This window comes from Dicentrarchus labrax, unplaced genomic scaffold, assembly GCF_905237075.1.
Source record: "Dicentrarchus labrax unplaced genomic scaffold, dlabrax2021, whole genome shotgun sequence".
In the NCBI taxonomy this organism is placed as follows: Eukaryota; Metazoa; Chordata; class Actinopteri; family Moronidae; genus Dicentrarchus; species Dicentrarchus labrax.
The window spans coordinates 10,511,039-10,529,746 of record NW_026136723.1 but is presented as its reverse complement, the minus strand read 5'-3'; the positions used below and the strand labels follow the sequence as shown (position 1 = coordinate 10,529,746).

Below are 18,708 nucleotides of genomic sequence, written 5' to 3'. Positions count from 1 at the left end.
GAGGAGAGTTTTCCTTTCTCCAAAATCCTTTAAATACCTCATCTACCCTCCCCCATCCTCCACACCACTCCTCCTCCCCTTTGACCTTCAGCCCTGCCCCCGCCATACCTCACCCCATGCGACCCACCCCCTTTCAGGGCCAGCTGGACACCTCTAACCCCAGGCTTCCCAGCAGCCCAGCACTGGTCACTCTCAAACATATTCAAGCTGATCATCTCTAATAGTTGGTCTCTCTGTGCCGAGGGACGATGGAAAGACACAGCTGCTGTCCTCAGCTTCTCCACCGTCCCTTTAGGAGATGGATGAGGGTGGATTTCTGTGGTTTGACCTTCATAGGGATTGTCTTTTTGTCAAGCCTTGGAGAGCTCTTGGCTTTGTTAAGTTAAGACCTAAATCAGTTTGACCTATTTGAGTCCTGTGGAGTGATATGGGACTATTTTTTATGATGCAACAAGAAAATCTGGCCATGTTCTCTTAAATTGAGCATTTTCTAATTTTTCCAATTTTACGTCACTTTGTATTAAATCAAAACACAAAAATAAGTTATTTTATGCTATATGTTTGCCTCTATATTGCTGCATTGGTTCCAGATTTAAGGCGTAGAACAAGCAAACAACTCAAGGATATATATTTTTTGAATCCCCTGTGAGTGTTTCTGTCTGGCTTCCTGTCTCACCTGCACGGCCTGTCGTCCCTGCTGCGCATCTGACAGCAGCTGGATGGTAATGGTCCTGCAGTCCTGTACGGCGTCTTGTAGATAAACAAAGGTGTGGCCCATATGACGGCCCACGCTACACTCCCTGCAGATAGGCACCGAGCAGGTTTCACAGAAGAACAGGAATACCTGAGAAGACAAAGACATAGATGGACAAATTAGTTTTGTTTCAAAAATAGTAAAAACTGAAACCGCAATCCAATTGGACTTATATTCGCTATATTCACAATTCACACTCATGTGTTTTACTGTACATAGGCTGACAATGAAATCAGACTGGCAGGATGAATCACAAAGCTAATTAATGAGAAAAGACCATGAATGATAAACAAGTCATCCATATGTATGTGTTACCAGGGAGGCTCATATAGGTCTCAACACCCCAGAGAGTTTCTCTCTTCAAAAACACAAAGCCAGAAGGACTAAAGGCCACAAAAACTAGATCAATAGTCATCCTGGACAATCTTTTATCACCTGAAGATAAGGGCCATAAAGGGACATTAATCCCATTTCACATTTTTCAAACGTCTTACTATAACTAAGCTGGAAATAGTCTCATAGTTGAGATTTGAGTTGCTTGAGAGTTTTTTTATACCTGAAAATGTACAATTTTCTTAATGAAAATTAATTACACACCTTCTTTCCTAAATTATCTTAGATTGAGTTGAAATTAATCACACTTATTTTAGCAGAAGTGCTTGAAACATGATGGATGAATAAGAGCAACAGATTATGGTTGGCAAAAAAAGTCCCACTGTCCCTCGGGATGAGAAGGAAAAATGTAATTTAACCTTTGTTGCTAAAACGTAATCTTTGATTTAAATCCCTTGTCTGAATGCTGATTGGTTGTAATGGAAGGCTAATTAAATATGCACTGGCCATCATATCCCAAAGAGACACCAGATCAATGGCCTCCAATAGCAGGAGACCTGAGTGGATGGGGAGGGGTCTGCAATCAAACCATCAATAATGGCTGTTCCCTCGGGGAGCTGTATAATCTAATGACACACACACACACACACACACACACACACACACACACACACACACACACACACACACACACACACACACACACACACACACACACACACACACACACACACACACACACACACACACACACACACACCTCCCCCTTTATCTGACTTCCTCCTCAAGCTCCTCTTGGATCCTTTTCTTCTTGTCCTTTTCTTGCGGTCTTTCCTTCAGCTGATCCCTGTCTTCTACTACAGTCTCTGCATGGCTCTGTCACTCAATGCCCTCCTCTTTTCTCCCCTCCTGTCCTATCCCACCCCCACTGACATCTCCTAAATTCCAAGGGGACGGGACACACAAAAGCAAGGAATGCAGCTGGGCAGGAGAGGAGGAGGAAGGTGGAGAAGACGATGACGGACACGGGCTGAGGCAGGACAGGCAGATTGATGGTGCAAGAATAGGATGGATTCTGGTGAGCGATTGAGCCATAGTATCCACAAGACAGCTTCAAATGAAGCTGTTCCACTATTGACAATTACATAACGAGTGGTTTAATGAACTATACATTTTTACGGTGATAGGAAAGTCCAGTCCTGACATGAAAACGCTCCACGATAAGTTAACATTTACCGGTTATCATTTTCCCATCAATTACTGTACATTACATCCAAAAATTGCAACCAAAGGGTTAAATTTCTACCGTGTGACGACCCCTGCTGTAAGTCATCAATGTCCATCAACCATCAATGGTTTGGTAATCAATGCCTTCTGTGGTGCCACCTGGGCCTGGTGTTCCCAGATTATAAATCTAGGCTGTTACTCAATCTCACTCACAAGCACCCCCGTCGGTGATGTAGCTAACTTGTCCATTGGTTCTCCTTTGCTTATATTATGCATTTTATTTTAACATCCACACACCATGCACACCCAACATTACTGACCTTAATGACATTCACATCCCATGCTTTGGCATCCCTCACATTTGTCATGGCCAAAGAGCAAGGTTGTGACAACAGTGACTAACAATTTTAGCTGTGTGTAGAAGGTGTGTCTATGTGGGGTAGGATTTCATTAAATGTATGTATTCATGTCTGTGTAATCAAGACAGCTACAAGCCTCCATCATTTATTTGGATCCATGTTGTAACCTTGGAAACAACCACTTATCATGGGGCCCTGACTACATACTAAGTTATCATCACTGAAAACAATGCAATGACATCAAAACCATACACATGACATACAAAACATTAAGAATTGACCCATGAGATTTTATATGGACCATTCAGAAATCAATAATATCTTATGACTGTATTATCTCATGTTTACAGTCACCATGTGGAAACATGGCAAAATGAAAAACAGCAGAAGGACAGAAGCCTGTTACTGAAAACACTGGAGTCCTATTTCACAGAACTAGATCCAATGACAAATAGCTGCAAGACGCTTCAGATATCTTTAATGCTATCTGCAGCTTATGTGTCATCAACAGCCCAACACTCCTTGAGGTGAAACACACTCATACACACAAGGTTGTAGATTACATAACACATCAGCCTCTTAGAACACCAGTCAATATTATTGACTCACTCAGGATACTGCCTCTTCCCAGAGGTCTTCATGGAAGGATCCCGTTCCCTCACTGCCTGCCTTCGTCTTTATCTGTCTCTCTCATTCAACAAACAGTTAAGTAATTTGCCACAAACATCTATTTTACTCAACCTATGAGACAAAAACGCATCACACACAAAACAGATTCTTTGCAAGCCAGAAATACAGCTGCTCTGTTACACATGTGGTACTAGAACAGGCCAGACATTACCTATACCATACTGACTGACGGACACAGGATACCCTGGCACATGCAAGAACACACCAGAAACTTCCAGCGTGCACATGACACTAAATGTGAAAAACAACTTTAAAACTTGTGAAATAAGCATGGTGTCACGCTAACAAAGTTGTAAATTCCACAGAGAACACCCTGGAGGGAAGGCCTTCAGGCAGAGGTGACTCACCTTCTGAATTTATTTATTACACATTATCGTGTAGCATGCTGCAACACAACATACAAGCACATGTTGACGTGTATGCAAAATGCACAACAAAACACATACACAGGCCCACAATGTGAAATGCTACTACTAGAGTGCTACTGGAAAGGGGCTGGAACAAACATGCCATCACCAGCTATAAAAGCTCTGAGCAGGAGGGCTCGGCTACGTTGGGGGAAGTGAGTTATTGTATTTCATTAGTGCACCGGATGTTTCTCATTCACCCTCTCTGCCCATTATGCTCCTCCTTTGTGAGTTTACACTTATATACACCCACATATGTTGGGGTGTTTGGGTGCATGTTTGAAAAATAAACCAAAGAGATGCCTCAAAAAGAATTTAGGGACTATTTTGGGGTTATTTCCATTGAAACTGGACTCATTAGCTGATTAAACAATTAGAAAATACATTAGAGAAATCAACAACAATTTTGATAATACATTTGAAGATTTGCTCATCTCCGTTTTATGTAACTGTACACTGAACATCTTTGAGTTTAGGAGAGCTGATCCAAAACAATTCACGTTGGGGAATGGGAAACTATGGTGGGCATTTACAACATTTTCTGATATTTTACACACAAGAAACAGACCTGTTATTTCGTCAAAATAACTTACAAATGAAATCAATAATGAAAATAACTGCTAGTCGCAAGCGTGGATTCAAATATAATGTATGTGCAGAAGCAAGCCAAGCACTAAAAAATATTCGTAATTCCAGTAATTTGAGTATTTTATCCCTGCTTAAAACCACAGTAAAGGCAGTAGAGGCACAAAATGGGACATTAAAATATATTTTTTACTGATTACTAATAATAACATATTAATACACATTCAGATTTTAATCTGCTAGTTATATTTATAATAGGTCAGACAGTATCACACCACATTCTAGCTCAACTCGAGGAAAATTCTGAAATCTTGAGGTAAACAATGTTATAATAAATGCACGATGGCTACGAGCCTGGCCTTATGCTCATGCAGGGGGCAGGCAGCAGTAGGATCAGCCCCCTTTCCTCCCTCCCTCCCCTCCTAGGTACTGGGAACTGGGGGAGAGGGCACAAGCTCAACTAGCCAGTAAAATCTCTCCATGCACCACTCGCTGTGTGCATGCACAGCCGAGTGGGGGGAAGGGACAAGGGCCATGTAATGTCACACTGTGGTGCCAGAAAAACCAGAGCTGCTCTGGGACCTGTGAAAGCACATTCCCTCAAAAGAACTTAACCACTTTAACTGACAGTGAGATGCTCGGACATCTGTGATGGCTGTGTCTGAATGCCATTTCTCAACACTTTCTATCTCAAACTATACTAATTTCACATGTATTTCAGAATATGGTTGGAAATCCCATTCAAATTCATGGATAGCATCACTTGAAACTAACAGGATTTTTTTTGTAGGAAGTAAAACTAAAATGTAATGATATCACACAAGCCCACATCCAAAATTGAGAACACTTTTGCTGCCAGTGCCCTTTCAGAATACCAGTTCCCTACAAGCTAATATACCTGCAGCAGATAAGTGTATTTACCTTCATGATCAAACAATAGCTGGGGAACACATAATGAATTTCACATATAATTTCATATGCACAAGGAACTGAAATTAATTTAAAATGCCACTTTAGAAAGATAATACTGTCCGGGAACAATTCTGAAGTAAGTAGGGGGAAAAAAATTAATCAGACTCTCGGTGTTCATGCTTTTTGCAGCCACCGTAGTTTCTCCTTCGCGCTTTGAAGGGGAGGGTGAAGTGACAGAATTACGATCTGCAACTACGCTGCTAGATGACACTAAATCCTACACACTGGACCTTTGATCAATTTAAAAGTACAAATACTATAATTAATCATTTATAAAGAATTTGCCTGAATCTTTAAAACATATAGACTTTTCTTAGACAATGGGGATTAACTTTGTGGTGCGGCACTGCCTCAGGCCTGTGTGCTCTTTCTTTACCTGCCTGTCAACAGACAGAAACAAGAAATGTCAGAAAGGTATGGACACAAACACAAACACACACATACACACACACACACACACTAAAGGGACATACCTAGGGGCTGATGTCAGATGTCAGTATGTTTAGCAGCTTGAGCCAAACACATTTAAGAAAGGCGGTTCCTCTTGAGTTGAGAGATAGACAAATCCTGCTTTAAAGAATAAACACAAAATTTACTTCTAGGCTGTTGGGTTTCCTTATGATAACAGTCACAAAGTCACATCAAGGGGAGTGCCTTGGTAGGTAAATAGTTACAGCGCATGCAACATGGCCGAATGGTTGCAAATTTCACTGGTTTGATTCTTGCCAAAAAATGGCCCAAAATAAAACCCCCATTCATGTCAGGTAAGACTGCCAACTATTTGAGGGATTTGAGAGTTTAACAAATCAGGCTAAATGAGGTGTCACACGGCTTAAGCACTCACACACAAAAATATTTCTTCCTGTGTGTGTGGAGCGTTTCCCAAAATGGATCAGGCAGACTTCTGCTAAACCAATAAGGAAACATTTCGCATCTGTTATAGTTGGGGTTGAGAACTAGGTAAGGGGAGAAAGATTAGCAAAGTTACTACACTTATGAAGCAACAAATAGACAGCACCGGCCCTAAGCCAGTCTGGTATGTCCAGGCTAGATAATCTGTGGAATACGCATTCCCAGAAATCCCAGGAATACCATCTGCTTGACAAAGCCCCTTTTATGAAACTCACACACACCTACTCTCATCTATTCCTTTTCTCCTTCACATATAGTTCTTCCCTCCATCACTCTCTTCGCCACTCCTCATTGCTATTTTCCTTCCCTCTCTGTCGTTGCCCCGCCCTCTCGTGGCAACCCCTGTTGGCCTGTTGCCACCGACACAACATGCACACAGACATGCCTGCCGATGTTTTGAAACTCTGCCAGATACAACATGGGGGGCGGTGGCTGTAAGCCGGCGATCTGATTGGATGGCCACAGAGAGAAGGAAAACAAACCACAGTCAGCTGGCCTCCTTACCCAGCGAGCATGTGACTGACTGTCGTGTGCTTAATACTTCAGCAGTAAAAAGAAAAAAAGAAAAAAAAAAGAGCAAAGGAACTGAAAGGGTGGGAGAGATGGGGGGTTAGATGAAAATCAAGAGAAAAAAGGAGTTCAACAACAATAAGAAGGCGAACAAGAGATAGAGAGGGAAACATGAGAGGGCCAATGCTTCGGGCAAACAAGGGATGAAATGGAGAAGCTGTGTGAATGAAATGTGGAGCAGCTGAGATGTGACAAATGTACATGTCTGTATACAGTCACAAACCAGCTATTCTTGGTTACTGTTGCATTACAGAGCATAATAAACAACCCACATGCTTAATGACCCTCAATCCATGAGAAGACTGCCCCCCAACCCCCCCTTCCAACATATTCTCACATGAAGCTCTCGTTGTTGTCTTGAGTGTTCATATATATCAACAAAACATAACCATACGGCAGTTTGCATCCAAAAACAGTACATCAGTGTGCTACATTTGGAGTAGATTCACAATCACTGGTTTGTACAGCGCCCCAGACCCCTCATATATTGAATACTTGACACACACACACACACACACACGCACACACGCACACACTAGCATATCAACTTGGCAGCCTAAGGAGAATGGCCTTTACAGGAACTGGCCTGGTTACACAAGTAAGCCCAAACATCAACATGACTAAATGCCTGTCACATGTAGTATTACACATAATATAATAGAAAATAACCTAACTAGTGCTGTCAAACGATTAAAATATTTATTACGATTAATCGCATTAATGTCATAGTTAACTCGCAATTAATCGCACATTTTTATCTATTCTAAATGTCCCTTGATTTCTTTTTGTCCCATTACTTTTTCTCATTTTAATGCTCTTATCAACATGGAAAAGTGGACCGGCCTGCTTTGTGTAAATTTTGTTTTTATTGAAAAATCATCCATTGTCGCCTGGCTTTGACGAGGGGGCGGAGAATTCGCATCAGCTGTGTGCTCGGCCATCAAGTGGTATTTCAGACTGGACGTGCTGCGATGATAGCTCAGTTCACAACGACAAAACACACAGATCACTTTGGTCTTGTCCATGGAACCATTTGGCAAATTTTTAAAAATAAACTTTCCATTCAGAATATTATTGGCATCCATTTCGGTGTCTCACGCTCGCCATCCACTCAAAACGTAACGTCTACTACTCTTAAACAAGTGTGTGCGGCGTGCCTGTTGTTTTGTTTCCGGTCTAGCTAGATCCGGTGTGGTGTTGTAGTTTTTCTAACGTTACTAGTTGTTGCAACAGCATGTGAAAAAAACTACAATGTTAAACAAATGGTAATCTCGCGATAAAAAAATTGATGCCATTAAAATGGGTTTGCGTTAACACCGTTAATAACGCGTTTAACTGACAGCACTAAACAGAACACTAAGTCACAATTTCAAAGAATGCTATCCTGAAGTAAAGAAAGAAAGCGATGAATGGGTAGGTAAAATAATAAAAACAAAAAATAATATTTACTGAACACTACAGGAGTTAATCCAGTGCAGATTTCATCAGTCGCCAAGCAATAATAAAAAAACTGTTAACTAAATTTAAAAGCAATGTTGGTGAGAAGCATGTTGTTTTAGGCACCAGTGAGATGATGAAATACGATCCAAGTTTGAAGACCTGTCAGACACCAAAACACAGCAGAGAGGTCTCTTAAACTATAAGGAAGGATTTTACAACTCCGGAAAGTTACCACAGCGACAATCCTTATATTCTCCATTCTGGTGATCGCGAGGTAAACAGGAGAAATATAATGTTCAGGTTACCAAGTAACCTACTAGAAATGTGTGCTTGCACAGGTCTGACTGGCCAACGCAGCACATTGCCTGAAGAAAGTGTATTGCATCGTGGCAAAAACTGAGCCACGTCCAAGATTTTTGCCGATCGTTCTTTTTGTTTTGTTTTTAGATAAAAGGCCTCTGTGTTAGCACCTCACTGTGTCAACAAATGAATGATCAGGCTGCGGTTTTCTACCCAGCGCTTTGGTCTGTCTGTGCATTACCTTGCTGCAATATATTATACAAATAAATCTTTAAAACACTAAGAGTCTGATAGCAAATTGTCATGCTGCAACCAATGGAAACGGATGGCCTGCTAAAAACTTACAAACACACTGGTGTGGTCCTTCATGACTGTGGCAATCGGCCTGAGGCTGGACAGCACAACATGTCCAAACTACAGCCAGTGTGCCAACTGTTTACTGCAAACGCTTACAAACTAGCATAGTCTTGGCCTAATATTAAACAACCATTTAGGTGGACAAATCGTGGCTGGAAGCTGTGCAGTGTCCCCCAAATAGGGTTGAGAGCTTTAACATTAAATGTGTTAACAGCGCAATCCCGTTGAGTGAGGTCAAATAATGGCCAATTAAAACCCCATTTGTGCCCAACCACTGAGTAGGAAGTGGCAGGTTCCAGCTTTTGAATGGGTTTTAAATCCTGTTGTCAAAGAGAATGTGATAAATGCCTTCCTTTCTATCCATTAAATTTATATGGCCAAAAGTCCTCAAATGGACATCAAAGCCAGGACACACACACATACACACTCCCCCTTAGCCTACATGAAACACATTCACAACACACAGGAAACAGGGAATGCACTCTAATTACTGGGCACATGTTGCACATTAAAACCCTGGAAGTCCAACTTCATATAATCCAACTCTGCTGGCTGTGTGGAAACACACACTCTAAAATCCTCTTCAGAGGATAACTACCTACAGATGGGAGATGCTCTTAGAAAAGGAAAACGCTGCTGCCACACACTCACACGGATACTTCCAGGAGTGATGAAATGTAATCACTTGCCCCTCAACAGCAACAGCTGCTAAATCACATTGAGGAGACTTTGTGCATCCATAATGTCCACTGTCTCTGACAGAGAGCAGACAGAGAGCGCTGATGAGAAAGGCAGGAGTCGGCAGAGGAAATACCCAGTGTGTGTGAGAGAGTGAGAGAAGGGGAAAAGAGAACCCAGGAGGTATAAACTCAAGTTACAGGAATTCCTCCAGCCTTGTATCAGCGTCAGTGTTGGGTTAGGTTTCCTTACAAACATTCTCTGCAAGCGGACTCCAGAGAGGGGGAGTAAAAAAAACTGGTGATCACAAAGCCAACCCAGCATATGTTTTAAGTGATATTCTTCCTCTACAGAACTACACAATGGAGCAGTAAAACTTTACACAGAAAAGTTGAATTGTGGAAATGTGTGACAAACTATAATAAAATTCCTAGACCTCCCACTGCAACTGAACATCCCACTGTCTTCCTTACTCTAAAGCTAGACAAAAATGGCCCGAGGAGATACGAGAGAATTGGTAGGCCGTCAAACTGATTAGTTCAACTTCATCTCATCCTTATAAACACCACGCATTATAGGCGCTCATTGCCCAGCAACCACTTCTCTTTCTCAGCCTGCTTCAGCAACCCCCCCACTACTAGTATACTATTTGTGTGTGTGTGTGTGTGTTGTTGAGACTCCATGCACGTGCACAGCCAGGCGCGTCGTTATGGTGACAACAATTTAATCTAAAGCACAGAGTGACATTTTGTAGGATTACCATGTCATTAGGTGTCTCTCAGATGGAGCTGTGTATGTATCTCTATGTTGGAGGGTGACATCACAGCAAGCAGAGGGCAGTCCTTTGATGTAATCCAATTTTACATTTCCACTTCACACACACACACACACACACAACACAACGTGGGACCCTCACTGACTGCCAGTGCTTCAGATGAGTAACAACCGACATTCATGTGGTTTAAGTAGGCCAACATATTCATTCATGTGTGCACATACCCTATATATTCTTATCAGTGGACTCCCTTTGCTGCCCGAGGAGCCTTATCTTCCAACTGAAACCCTTCATTTCACGGTCAATCTTTCTGTTTCCATCGTTTGCAAATCAATTAGGTTCTACAATTTCTGATACTTTGTATTAGCAGATTATCTTCAGTTGAAGTATGTGCATTAACAATGGGTTAACTCAAAATTACTCATGTATCTGTGTGCAGAGAATTGGGAGAAAACGCAAGCCAAAGCAAATAAATGTGATATTCACTCCACGGCCCCATAAGGAAAAGAAAAAAACATAACTTCTTTCTCCATTACAGTAGATGAAATTCAACATGAAGTGAGATATTTTGCATGTCCCTCCCTGTCAATGTATCACCATCCCTGCTTTTCTAATATTCGGGTCTCAACCAGATTTCCTGAGTTTGAAGATTATATAAATTTCCAAAGACTGAATCAAGCACTATGTATGTTCTTGTACAGAGGCTTTCTACTTTTAGCCAGTAACTGCCAATGTCACCAGTGGAAATGAAAACTGTTGTTGGCAAATTCAAATACATTGGCTATTGCAGTTAGGGTTTTTCTGGGGGTTGCAATTTTTGTCATTTTATTCTGCTAATTTAAAGGTCTGACTCCAAAGAACGAGTGAGAGCTGCTGCTCAGCGACACACTCTCGTCCAGCAGCATAGCGCACACTCACTGACCAAAGAAGGAGCGAGACGAAAAACAGTATATAGAGATCGAATGTTTTCACATCTGACTTGGTGAAATAAGGGCTTATTTTGGCCAAACCAGAGTTGGTGAACAGTGGAAAGACTAACCAAGACGGTTTTTGGTGAGTTTTATTTTGTTTCTGTCCTGTGTGAAAGAAGTGTGTTTTATGATGAGTTGACAAGGCAATTAAGCTAGCTGTTCTGCGAAAGACAGAAACCTGAATTCAGAAGGTGTACGGGTTGGTTTTTTTTCAGTTTAATAAGAAAAATAGGTGTAAGAATATTTCCTTTTGTTGACATTTTTGGAGTTTATCTTGCTTATTGGAATGTAACAACCTCCCCAATAACACACATAACCCAGCTGAAACTATTTCTACTTTGCATATACATGTTCCTGAGACCGTTTTTTTGGCAGTTTTTCCTTAAATAAAATCTAGGGTCTAAAGATATAAAGTGTCGTATGTTGCAGAGAAAGTAAAGTCCTTTGAGGCAAATGAGTGACATGATTTGAAAATTGACTATAGGTAACGGTGTAGTAACTGGTTTTACTGGTTTAGTTTAACTGTGACCTTTAGGATACAGAGCAACTCATTGTGTCAGTCTGTGATGCTAATGTTTGCTAAGGCCGATACAGTGTAGAGCTGTAAGCAGCTATTGTTATTAATTACACCTGTGCCAAATTTCCTCTTGTTGCAGCCCTTTTCCAAATCATGACCACAGCCTCAGTGTGCATTTATGGACAACAAAATCCATTTAAAAGACACTGAATTTGTTTTTATTCTAGTACCCTTCTTGGACTGAACACTTCACAATAACCTAAAAAAAAAAATGTTGTTGTGTTTCAGCAGTGAGCAGTAACCATCGTCACCACCAGTCTCCTGGGAGAGGAGAAATTCCATGGCAGGATTACGTAACACTGCAGAGGGGACAGAACCCAGCTCCTGGGGAAAACTCTGCTCCATAACTCACACTACACAGTCCTCTCATATTGGTATGAAGGCCCAGACACACCACGCCAGGCTCAAAAAAGTAGCCCAGACAAAAGCAGATGTAGTGCCTTATGTCTTCTGTTAAGAGTGGAACTTGAATACAAAGCAATGGCTACAGCTGACGGCCAGCTGACTGCAGACATGCAATATGTGCTCTAGGCTCGCGTGAGAGGAAATAATGGAAATATAGTCAGTGGTTTACATTATAAAAACAAAAAACAACACAGAAGTAATAACTTAAACCTGCCAAGTGCAAATCTGATTAAATATACTGATAGCAACAATTATGACTAAAAATAGAAAGGACAAATTGCACTGCAACAACACTGTAAAAGAAGACCATTTTGATGAGATTCCTTCCTGCATGCAAGAAAACATCTTCTTACAGCGAAGGTCTGTGTTGTCCCCTTCAGTAACCAGTTCCCAAAACCATAAAACTAGAAGACAGAAATATCTGCTCGGAGCTTTGCTGGACAATAGCATTCAAAATAGAACAAGGTCCTTTCTTACCGCTCACACAACTGATGAGGCTAAAATTGTTTCAACACACTGGGCTCACTGAAACTTGAGGAAATGACACATTTCTGAATGTACCAGCAGGCTCTAAGGGCTGGGATATACTCAATGAGGAGTAGGCTGTAGGACATGTTGTCCAACCATGTCAGAAATCAAATGTATTTATGGTTGTTGCAGTAGTTGAAGGAAAATAGAAATGGGCGGGCATATCCCCACCCGCATAAGCCAACTATAAAGGTGTGGGGGGAGTGGCCATTCGACCACCCGACAGTATTCTGGCCCGTTAAAGTGTGAATTGAGTAAATCTGCATTAGATAAGCAACCTGGGGATTAACAAAACAAAAACGGACAGTGAGAGGGCTAGCATTTTACACTTCATTACCAAATGTGAAAAACCCAAAAAGGCCAAAACTGATCTTCCAAACAGCCTGATTATATGAGAAACTATTTACACATATGAAGGATGTGCAGCTGGGTGATGGACAATGACTCTGCTTGATCAGTTCTCATAGGTAAAGAAAGAACAGCCTTCTCCTGTATCATTCCCTCCCCCAGGGCAGAAGCCCAGTGAGTGAGTGAGGCATTACTGGGAAATGAAGCCCTTACTGGAAAACTGAACCCACCTATTTACTGGCAATGGACGGGGTGTGTACAGGGGGGTGGGGGGTCACAGAAATAAAAGTTAATTGGAAATCTGAACTGGTCCTTTGTGACTGGACACTTAATGTTTTGAAAACAGAATTACTAATTTATTGATATTGCTGCATTTTTATTTACATTCAGCACATTTACAAAGCCTAAGAAACACCCATCAGTTTGACAGCCAGGGTATAAGAAGTGTCGTAACACTGCAAGAGAGGAACTTAGTGGGACTTCATTTAACTGGCAATTTTACAGAAGATTTCAACACAAGCTCTACTTTTGTTATTAAGCCTCCAGCTTGTGGGCACCTTTAGCGTTAAGCACTTAAGGTGCCCTGTGGAGATTTTGACCACTAGTGGTGCTGTACAACAATATTTTTTAGGAGTGTGCTCCCATTTAGCACACACAATATGCATTCCTGCTGCCTGATAGGTGGCGGTGACAAGCCAAGAAGCTCAGCAACGCACCTGCAAAGACATGAAGGAAGATGCCTGCGAGCTAGCATGGACGTAAACAATACACAACTTAATAGCTTTCAGAAAATCTCTTAAGCAAATGTTTCATGGAGACGGAAATGCCTTCAACATGTTTGTTAGGCCTCCCACAATGTTGACACACTGAATGTAAACATAAATTTGTTGACGAGAAAACTCCACGTCTATTATTTTCTGCTTGTTTCCACTGCAGTGGTGCAAGACGAAGTACTTAACTTACCAATAAATATGCTTCAATGTATTGCTTTTCTAACACTTTAAGTCCTGCCAACTTGTTTAAGTTATATAGAGAATCAGGAAGATCTCCGACTGGGATCATCAGCTGATTACTGCACTAACTGCTCAGATAAAACAGTGTTTTATTCACAGCCTTGTAGCCAAGAAGCATATTCTCCAGCAGCAGGGCGAACTTCGGAGCTCATAAACAGAAACCAGAAGTGGTACAAAAATGGCATTCCAAGACCCCCTACTAGTGCTATTTGTTATTCTTCCTGACCATATGACTAAACCAAGAAAAAGCTGGTTTCCTGTCTTACAAGCCTTTGTAGTTTACTTTGCCCTGATCACATGGTCCAAAAGAACTTTGGGCCCTGAGTTCCAACTTGTCTTTCCCATTATCAGAGAAAAGCTAGATCTCCATAATATGTCCATGGATAGGACTTCTAACAGTCATAGAAACATGTGTGCAGTTACTAGAGGGGCCTCTCTCTGCCCTGAATGGATGGTGTGGTACAGATTAACCAGACTCTGCATGTGTCTATGCTTATATGTGTGTGTGTGCACGCTGAGTCTGTGTGTGTGTGTGTATATATAAATCCAGCTCAGCACACGTGCCTATTTGTCTCCAGGGAACTAGGTGAAGAGCCACTCAGCTCCCTTTGAACCTAAGGCCATATGGCCCCCAGTATGGTTCTATACTACATACATAATGCTATTACACTATAGGAGTGTGTCTGTGCAGAATACACATAATGTTAATTACCCTATCAACACCACAGGATCAATAGGGTAGGTTTGGATGACACGACACCCCAAATTTTGTGGTTTTATTTCCCATTAAATTGTAAAATGTGTGATGCATATGAATAAACAGCCCTTCTGTGTGTTCCAGGCGCAGTGTTTTGATTTTTATTGTTATGCTCTACTCACCTCATTGTCGTGGTGTTGGCAGAAGCTCATGCGATCCTGGAAGAGGGACAGCAGGGCAAAGTTGTTCTGCAGGGACTGCGCGAGGGAGACCGACACCCCTGGTTGGCCAGAGTTGCTGTTGGCATTCATCCGGCCCAGGTGGAGGTTCTCTCCCAGGGACTCGATAAAGTGGTCCTTGGTCAGCCGCACCCGCTGGTGTGCCCGCACACAGTTGTCACACAGATACTCCTGGCAGTCAAGGCAGTGGGAGGTGGCTGGGTTCTCCTCATCGCAGGAGCTGCACTGAGGCTCTCCTAGGTGGTGAGGGTGCAGCAGGCCTCCATGAGGGTGATGGAAGCTGGAGGAGCCTCCACCCAGGCCTCCCCGGTGATGGTGGCCGTTCTTGTTCTGGATCTGCTCCTCTGAGCCCACCACCACGTCCAGCAGGTTGCTGAAGAGGAAGTTGGAGGAAGGCAGGGAGTCCACACCGGCCTCAGAGATGGACACCTTCTGGTCGCAGGTGGGGCACCGCAGCTTCAGCTGGTCCCCGGGACTTCGCTGGCCCTCTAGGCACTGCCTGCAGAAGGCATGGAGGCAGGGCAGGACGTGGAGCCTCCTGGTAGTCTGGCTGGAGGAGGACGAGGTATGTGAGGAAGATGACGAGGTAGAAGAGCTGGAGGAAATGGGAGCAGAGGAGCCGCACAGCTCCTTGCAGAGCGGGCAAGTCTGCAGGTCCGAGTCTGGAAACGAAGCCATCTGCAGCGTTACCGAAACACAGGCTAAGTTTACAAGATGCGCAGCAATGAGGTTGAGGTATTCATTTGGGGACACATCGGCCCGTTGTGTTGTCTAGAAAATAAAGTTGTATTTGAGGTAGATTCATGAGGTATTAAAGTCAGTTCAACAGTGAAAACGGTGCTCATCGACTTACAGATTTGTCTCTGTATTATATAAGTCTGACCTGATACAAAACAAGGAGGTAGCCAGTTCTTCAAAGATTGTTTCTGAGGTAAAAAAAACAAATACAACACAATACTTATGCTGCTAAGATCATAACAAATCACTTGTGTAAGGCGTTTTTCTGGAGTGACACTGGGTCGGCGTCGAGATAGTGGGGGCTCCGTCTCTCCTCCCCCATCGACTCGGCAACATGACTACGGGGCTCTGCGCTACAACACAACACCCTGACGAGTATGCAAGAATTTATAATTTTCTTTCCCTTTGCTGCTTTCCACTTCAGGCCCGTGTCTTCGTCGTGGTGTCGCTCTCTAGTCCACCATCGGGGCCCGTTCAGACGGCGTCGGGCGCAGCAGCCATCGGTCGGTTGGTAGTCGCAGCGCGAGCCTCGGACAGCGAGACCGTAAATTATTCATCAAAGCAACGATATCACAGCGTGCCGTGGGTCATTGGAGCATCAAAAACAAACACACAGAGTCTGCGATACAGCCAACACATCAGACGGGACGTCTAGCAAGAGCCTCCGTGGGTGAATTCCCGGGTCCACCTTGCGAAGAGGCCGCGTCCAGCTCTCCTCTCCCCGCTGAGGGTGTCGGTTGGTCTCCCTCTGTGACTCTCTGCGTGGAGGAATGCGCAGCGTTTCTCCTCCGGCAGCGAGGAAAACGGTGCCCTACAACCGGGAAAAACACGGTCCAGCGACCGTATGGACCTGAACGAGGTCCTTTACTTCGCTGCTGCTGTTGCCGTTGTTTACTCTCGTGCGAACCAACGTTAACATAAACATAAGGTGTGCGCGTGTGGCTCGGGCTGCATCTCCTCGAGCCGCTCTTATCCGACTGAGAAAAAAATGGACCCACTTCCGCCCTAGGGAGGAGGGAGGAGGGAGGAGAGCGAGGGGTGTGAGCCCAACGCTCGTGCCCGATGGTGAGGGGAGTGTGGTCGCACGCACGCGCCCAACGCTCACGTGCGTCAAGGTGTGCCCCCCCAAAAAAAAAAAAACTAATCAAGTTAATTTTAACATTAGAATGGGAAAAAGAAAGGTACCCGGTAACCCAGAAGCATTCATTCTATTAGATGTACCGTTCTCACTGGATATACAGCACAGGAAACTAATTATGACTGATGTTCATACAGTATAAAGGGCTCCAGCTGGTGGATATAACACATACACTAAACTAATTAGCTCAAACGTGATACAACATTTAAAAGCATGTTTAACAACTTAGTGTGCTTTCATATTGATTAATTAAGTAGGCTAATGTGTGCTCTTGTTTTATGTAGGCTATGCATCTGATTTCCTCCACTCTAACAGAGAACATAGCTCATTTTGGGGGCCTAATACACAAAAAGGGCACCATTCAGCTGAACTAGGTTACATACAGCCTATTGTAAATATACAGCTTCATTTCTGTGATGCACTTCTCAGACAACATGCGGTACGGTGGAGTAAACAGTGGTCTGTGGACTTGTTAGAGTCCTGGGATGTAGAAGGATATTGATCTGCTGTGGTTCTTTCTTCTCTTACCTTCCTCCTTCTGAAACAGGAGCACAAACACTGTAAAACTGGGAAGACTCCAACCCCCCCCAGTTATTATTCGATAGCAGATGTATGTATGCAATGATCATTTGAGTGAAAACCTAATGAGGACTGCATCAACACATCACCCTGTGTCATCTCACAGCTTAGAAGCGACCTGGCCGCACCATAAGTACATGCCAAGAATCAAGTTGTTGTTTATTATTCCCTTTAGAGAATGGCTTTGTTAAAGTGGACCAACGGGGCAAACTAATCATCTTAACAGTAGCATGTATTACATGCACAGTGCAGCTGTTCTCTCATTTCTTTCCTCCTGTTTGATTCCTCATTGAAGGTGCTGTACATCATTACAGCCGTGTGTAAAAAAACACTATTTTTTGTTGTAGTAAATGTTTACCATATTTTGCACAATATATATATATATATATATATATATATATATATATATATATATATATATATGCTTTCACACAATACAAGATTAACAACATGTAACACATGCAGGTGACCTCCACTTTAATAATCACTTGATCATTTTAACTATGAAATGAATTTGTTTCTAGATCCAGCACTTAAAGCGGCTCAGCTCATTTGATTCGGATAATTCTTGTAATTTTAGGGTTGTATCCACATGGTTGGCTGCTGAAAGAAAGATAAAGCGATGGACTAGGTCAGTAAATAAAAACAGAGGTTACACAAGCATAGCTAGACATTAGTATTTGCAGCAGACAAGTCAGAACTGTGGTTAGGTTATTATATAAGTGAGATCATATGAGGCACTTTAACTAACTTCATTTGACACAGGTCACTAATGTTACTCCCTTCATCTTAGGGGTTAGAGGAAAGAATAACAGTGACTGGTCAAAAAGGGGGATGGCGGGTTGATTTACAGCAACCTCGCAAGGTGATCAAAGTAAGGAAGGGCAGATAAAAGGATGAATCGCTTGAAAACATGCCAGAGGTTATGTTGATACGTCAAAGTGAGAAAACATTTCTCCTGAAGGAATACTCCACAGAGCAGTATGTTTCACACAGGCCCTTCATAAAGCCACCGCAGGCAACCGATGAGCCCTTATGATGCTGGCTGCAGAATCATGGGTTGAGTGCTCTTTTAGTCTGAAGAAGAATTCACTCTTTCACATGCTGCAGCACTGC

General features: G+C 42.7%; 1 protein-coding gene across 1 annotated transcript in view; it reads right to left on the bottom strand.

Moving 5' to 3' along the window:
• The window catches only part of trim71 (tripartite motif containing 71, E3 ubiquitin protein ligase), a 32,524-nt gene extending 15,677 nt beyond the window's left edge, over positions 1-16,847 (bottom strand). Inside the window, exons 1-2 of the mRNA XM_051390208.1 lie at positions 15,081-16,847; positions 677-844 (exon numbers count right to left, since the gene is read on the bottom strand). Of these exons, the coding sequence (XP_051246168.1) occupies positions 677-844; positions 15,081-15,815 (903 nt within the window). The 5' untranslated portion in view covers positions 15,816-16,847. The remainder of the gene's footprint in view (positions 1-676; positions 845-15,080) is intronic.
• Between the last annotated feature and the right edge of the window lie 1,861 nt (positions 16,848-18,708).